This window comes from Myotis brandtii, unplaced genomic scaffold (assembly GCF_000412655.1).
Source record: "Myotis brandtii unplaced genomic scaffold, ASM41265v1 scaffold32, whole genome shotgun sequence".
In the NCBI taxonomy this organism is placed as follows: domain Eukaryota; kingdom Metazoa; phylum Chordata; class Mammalia; order Chiroptera; family Vespertilionidae; genus Myotis; species Myotis brandtii.
The window spans coordinates 10432364-10439190 of record NW_005362269.1 but is presented as its reverse complement, the minus strand read 5'-3'; the positions used below and the strand labels follow the sequence as shown (position 1 = coordinate 10439190).

Sequence of the window (6827 nt, the reverse complement as noted above, 5' to 3'; positions counted from 1 at the left end):
AGGGTGGGGTGGGAACCAGGTGGAGGGGAGCTATGGGGGAAAAAAGAGGAACAACTGTAATAATCTGAACAATAAAGATTTAATTTTTTAAAAAAAGAAAATCAACTATCTATAAAAATTATTTTCCCAGCTGAGCATTTAGAATACCACCTATATGCTAAGCACTGTGCCAGGAGCAGGACTTCATCATCTAGTGCAGTGGTTCTCAACCTTGGCTGCACATTAGAATCACCTGGGAATCTTTTTAAAATCCTGATTTCTGGGCCTCATCCTCCGGAATCAGGATTTTAAAAAGATTCCCAGGTGATTCTAATGTGCAGCCAAGGTTGAGAACCACTGATCTAGTGGAAAAGAAAGACATATAAAGAGATAGTTTCACCATCACGTGAGAGAAGTCCAGACAGAAATGAAGAGGGTCGTTTGCAAAGAAGAGGCACCTACTTCCCAGAGGAGCGGAGCCACAGCTAAGATCTGGGAAGAACACTGACAGGCAGGCTGGCCTCCCCACATACAAACTGCCCCCTTCTCAACAACTGCTTGAGGAAGCACGGTCTTAGCTGTTCACAGGCTTGAATGTGCACAATCTGTGGTGCTTCTTAAAATGTAGAGCTCCAGGTCCCATAACTGACTTACTGAATTAAAATCTCTGGGAGAGAGGCGTAAGAACAAGTTTCCCAAAAAATTCTAATGCAGGTGTTACTTGATCCATTATTTTTAGGAAAAAAACTAAAACTTTCGATTTGGTTAGAGGTAGAACAGAAACTAAAGTTTTCTGGAACTTTACTGTGACCATGGCCAACATATTCTTTAACATCTCTGAGCCTTTATCATCTCTAAAATGGAAATACTGTCCATTTTACAGTGTTGTAAGGTTTACAGACATTATTTTTAAAAGCTGTATATGCTTAGCCAGCACTGCTCAGTGGTTAAACCAGGAAGTCACGGTTTGATTCCGGTCAGGACATATGCCCTGGTTTCGGGCTCTATCCCCAGTGTGGGGCATGCAGGAGGCAGCCAATCAATGATTCTCTCTCATCACTGATGTTTCTATCTCTCTTTCTCTCTCCCTTCCTTTCTGAAATCAATAGAAATATATTTTTAAAAAAATACAGTTGTATCAAAAGTGCTTAGAAGAGTACTTCAGAAACATACTTTTTTTAATAAAATGCTTCATATTCTATCTTTTGTCAACCTAATCATTTCAAGGATTTCATTTACTCTGACATGCTTAAAAGTGTACTGGGGAGAGGTCAATGGAGGAAAAAGGAGACATATATATAATACTTTAAACAATAAAGAATTTTTTTTAAAAAGTGTATTCTATATTGTTGCTTAATAGATTAGAGTCTGAGTACGGTAACTTTCTTGAGAGCAAGATTTTCTATGTCATCCAGATGTTTGTTTGTTTTTTCTTGATTTCAGAGAGGAAGGGAGAGGGAGAGAGAATCATTGATCAGCTGCCTCCTGCACCCCCCACATGCAACCTAGGCATGTGCCCTGACCGGGAATCAAACCTTGACCTCCTGCTTCATAGGTCAACGCTCAACCACCAAGCCATGCTGGCTGGGCCAGATGATTCTTAATATGGTTTACATTTGTTAAATAGACTAAACCATACCTGAAAATCATAAATGATGTGATGAACCGCATTCGCATCCAATAGATTAACATGTTCAAATTTTGGTCTTGCTCTTCTAAAACCACAGCCAACGGCATGCCAATTATTCTGATGAAATTCTTTGTACACAGCTCTGCCAAGAAGTCCAGTGGCACCAGTAATCAGAACACGCCTATTGGGGACATTAACTTCCTCCTAAAAGGTGAAGGGGAAGAAAAAGCATTTTCTTTGAAAATATTCTCTCAACAATATTAGTCAACATCATCATCCACTAAATACTTCAAGTCTGAATAGTTTGCTTCATGTCCCACATCTATAAGCCAAGTCTTAAGAACAAAGATCAGTCAACTGCATCCATAAGTACATCACTTAAGTTTTAATAATCTTACCCCCCCAAATAAAAACCTAAGATGATATGGCCAGTAATTAGCTAGTCAAAAAGATTGTGATTTCCTACGTTAATAAAAAAATCTTAATTTTATAATCAATGATGTCCAAATGAGCAATAAACAGCAACTTTAATTATGTTTTTCCGTTTATAAAATCCACAATTAGGTTTATGCTTATTTTATGGCCTGATTAAATATTTGGGCTTTATTCCACCAATGTTTACAAGTTAACATTTTTGGTTCCCAGTTTTTAACCCCAAGCTTTCTTTAAAATTTCACTGATATATCATATTTTGATAGGTCTGAGTGAGAGAAGTCACATTCCATAGGAATTTATGTGAAGGAAAAATAAATTTGATCCTTATGGCACTAATATCCTAAGTTTAACTAAACTGGTAAATGTTCCTGAATTAAAACTCTAAATGTACCTGCACAGACCAATTAAACTAGTAAACACAGATATAGAGGATAAGAGAAAAACAACAACATGAAAATATTCTCAACTGGTATGTGTTGCATTTGTGAAAAAGAAAAAATTCCTTACACATAAAAATTAAAAGGAACTACTATTTAGAAAATAATACGAAGATGGTAACAGCAAATTTCCTCCTAAAATCTTGAATAAAGTCAGCAACTTAAGTTTTATTAAATTTTATCATCCTGAAGACTTTTTATTTCAAAGTGTTGTTACAGGCAACTAACTCTGAGATGTCAAAACTTTAAAGATGCGTACACCAACCAAAGACCTTTCATTAGCCCTTAGTTTGGCTGATTAACTCAGCAGACTCTACATTTAAAAAAAAAAAAAGGCTACCCAAATCAGGTACTTCCATCATAGGAAAAATCTGAAATGAAAGGCTGACAGGGACAATGTAAAGGTAAATTCTAAAGGATATGATTTTTTTTCTTAGATCAACCAATTTCATAACTTTTTACAAGTGGAAGGAAAATTCATCTAGGTTTTCTGTTGTAAAACTTGGCTCGCAGCCAAATGATCTATGAAAATAAGGATTTCAGCCAGCAAAGTATTTTCTTTATGTTTTGGCAAGGAAACAGTTCTTCAAAGACTGAACATAAAGAGAAAACATGCCAAGTCTAGCAGAGATACAATAAATAACCGATTTACACAGGATAAGTACAATAAACATCCCTGGGGAAATACTGTTAAGAGAGCTCCGATGTGGTTCCTTCTGAGCTTCTCACTTTTTACTTCTGAAGCAAAGGAATAGATTTGGGAACTGCAATTTGAGAACTGTCATCTTGAACTTCAGGAAAGAGCAAGGCTTTTCTCAAAATAAATTTCCCTTATTCAAAAAATTGCCATCTATCTTTCTAGAAGCAACATCTTTTCCCCTTAAATAGAAAAATTAGCCCCACCAATGTGACTCAGTGACTGAGGTTTGATTCCTGGACAGGGCATATGTAAGGTTTGGGGCTCAATCCCTAGTAGGTGGAGTGCAGGAGGCAGCCAAGCAATGATTCTCTCCTCATTGATGTTTCTCTCCCTTCTTCTCAGAAATCAATAAAAATATTTTTTTTAAAAAAAGGAAAATTTGAAGTCAAAGAACAAGCATTATGCAATCCATAAAGTAAACAGTAAATTAAGATGTCTGCATACTCCACTGACTCTGAAGCATACTTTTCCCTCATTGCAACATCTCATGTCAATGAATAAAATAGAGATGCATCTTATGAATGTCAGTTTGGCTGCGCTGTCTGCATTTTAGTGCAGCTTAAAATAAGAGCCAGATGATTTTATAATCGAGAGCATCTTAGACTTGATGAAATGCAGCATTGTTACAAGAACAGAAAAGCTCTTTAGAGAATACACAACTTTAAAAAAGGATGGGAGATGCATGGAAAACTTATACCCTATACCCTGGGGCAATATGGTCATATGTCAATGCTTAAAATTTTTCTTTTTATTAAAAAAGCAGAGATCGGAAGTGCAAGCACTTCCTGAAACATAAATGATTCTGCACAAACTTATATTTGAAAACCATCAAGTGTTATATAAACCTACATCATACCTTTTGTTCATAACAACAGCCTTATTAGGCAGGGCAGATAGATTTCCAAAAGGAAGGACCTGAAGTCCAGAGATGTTTGTCCACAATAAAAGGAAAAGGTTAAGACTAGAACTTGGGTCTTCTTGCTTCTATGATCCAGGCAAATACATAATGAGTTTTGCCTCAATCCTTTAAACTTCTTTTTGCTTTCATGACAGTTAAATTTTAGCTGCTCTGCCAAGAACTGTGCCACTGAGAAGTTACTTCATCTCTATCTAACTCCTCATTGGTAAAACAAGGCATTTGGACAAGGTGACTAAGGCTCTTCCGGCTTTATAGTTCTACAATTCTGACATTTCCCCTATTACCCTTATCACAAAGGGGTCCACAGAGAGTGAATTTACTTATATTAAGTTTTACTCTTTTCATAGTCTCTAGAGACTCAATGAGCACCTTCTGTCACCACTATAGGGGTCAAGACAAGATTTCTCCATTTAGATTATAAGTTTATTTGGTGGGTGACAAAATATGTTTCACTCTGAAATTAAAAGATGCCAATCAAAAATAACTTATTTTTGAGTTTCTATATATAAACAGAACTCTACTAAAGCTTTTGAAAGCATACTGTTTTTCTTTTTTATTTTAAGAAGAAAATAAATATTCCTCTGAAAACTACTTTGGACTATTTGTTACTCTATAAATTTAATCCTGCAAAACACAGGAACATCCAAACACTCTGAGGGACTCAGAATGGAAGAATAAAACACTCTCTAGTTCCATCAAAACCACAATCAAGAGCTGGAAATATTTTGTGAGCCTAAAAATTCTGTATCAATTTTTATTACCTATAGGTAAATTATATCAAACATTACTTTGTTAGTTTGAACATATTTATTTCTCTTATTGTATAGAATCTTAGATGTACAGAATTCAGAAACATCAGATGCCCCATTTTCAGATACGAAAAAAAATTCTTGAAAAAGTAAACACATCATGTAACTAAACTAGAGGCCAGATGCACAAAATTCCCGCAACAGTAGGCGTTCCTTCCCCCGGCTGCCAGCACCAGCTTCCCTCTGACACCGGACCCGGGCTTCCCTGGCAGCCCAGGTTCATCTGGAAAGTCTTCTGGTCTAATTAGCATATTATGCTTTTATTATCATAGATGTGGAACTACCATTATTATGCTATCTAGTCAAATACCAAATTGTAAGGAAAGATAAATGGCTCCTTCAGAATAACCCCAAACAGTGATTTCTAACTTAACACACTGGAATTAAGCATGTCAGAGGAAAAGTAGGGTGAAAAATCACTGACAACCTAAAGAGGGATCTTCTTAAATGTTAGTGGTAAATACAACAATACTTTGCAATTTTCCAGAAATTCTTAAATTTAGCAGTTTCATAGTCATGTCTTTAATTGATCCCCACAAGATTCCCCCTCAAGGCAGGTCACCGAGGAGACATTCCGGGGCTTGAAGCGACTTTTTAGGACCCCGTGATACCGCGTTGACACTGGACTCGCTCCTGTCACCCTACTGTGCACCCCAGGCAGTCTTCACAGAAACCACCAATCTGCTTGGCTCACATCAACTGTAAGACCGTCCTTCCACAGATTTTTGTGTTATAGTGTTTTGTTTTGTTAATCCTCACCTGAGGATATTTTCCCATTGATTTAAAAAAAAAAAAAGACTAGAAGGGAGGGGGGGAGAGACAGAGAGAGAGAGAAACATGGATGTGAGACACAGGGATTGGTTGCCTCCCACAGGTCGGATCTAGCCTGCAACCGGGGTACCTGCCCTTGACCAGAATGGAACCCGGGACCCCCGGATGGGCAGGCCAAAGCTCTACCCACTGAGCCAAACCAGCTAGGGCAACTCTACACGTTTTGAGATCAGCAAGTATGCCCCAAGCTTTTGGATGTACCGCTTTTTATTGAAGGAAAACCAGTCCACATTCGTGAACGCGTACTGTGCAAAGTATACAGATATACACAAACAAAAACTAACACTAGGTAACATGCACCCGGCCCTGTTCGGGGTACACAGGGACAACATAGCAGTTTAAATAGCCCGCTTTTTTTTTTTTTTTCCCTAACTCTACCCCCTCCCAAGTCCCAAAGGTATATGAAAGCACGAACTATGCTACATTTCAGAGGAGTTAAAATTCTGCATCGCTCTCTAGAACTGCCATTTCCTCCATCCTTTCTTATATCCACAAGACATATTGGTCTGGGCATTTTACCAGCCTCAATCCCAGAGCTAGATAACATTCTGTAGACGGATGAGTGCTGGGAAGCCTGGGACCGAATACAGACACTGCAACAGCCTTCCTTTTACGCAACCTCCGTCGTAGTTTAAAGCCCCAAGCACCAGTCACAATGCACTTAAAGAACACGGACCAAGGGCATTCCCGCTAAGCCTCGATTTTCTCATCCGTAAAATGGAGCCAAATCAATCTCCTAGTTATGAAGATGGCAACGCCTAACACAGTGTCCTGTGTAAACTAAGAGTTCAAGTTATCACCTCCAATACCGTTATTCCGGAAAAGCCACCTTTCCCCTTCTTCCTAAGAGGCACACGCGGGTAAGACCGAGGGGGAGGAACAAAGGATCCAAAAAAAAAATGTTTTTTAAGAAAGGTAGAATCAAAACCAAGACAGCTCAGAAAACCCCTCTTCATTCCAGGGAGGGAAGAGGAGACACCAAAAGGAACCCATTTCCTCAGTTCCGGCCGCAGAGGCTGAGAGAGTAAACAGGGACGGGCGTGCACCGAGGTAAACAAACCCCAGGGCGCCGCCCCGGGCTCCCGGG

General features: G+C 38.6%; 1 protein-coding gene across 4 annotated transcripts in view; it reads right to left on the bottom strand.

The window, feature by feature from the left end:
* Positions 1-6827, bottom strand: part of MAT2B (methionine adenosyltransferase II, beta) — a 15724-nt gene that overhangs the window by 6704 nt on the left and 2193 nt on the right. The window contains exons 1-2 of one of the 4 annotated variants that reach the window (XM_014543186.1): positions 6541-6720; positions 1619-1813 (exon numbers count right to left, since the gene is read on the bottom strand). In XM_014543186.1, the coding sequence (XP_014398672.1) occupies positions 1619-1813; positions 6541-6696 (351 nt within the window). In that variant the 5' untranslated portion in view covers positions 6697-6720. Of the gene's footprint in view, positions 1-1618; positions 1814-6416; positions 6441-6540; positions 6721-6827 lie in introns of those variants that run through there. The other 3 variants (XM_014543187.1, XM_014543188.1, XM_005870580.2) reach the window with 3 other exon arrangements.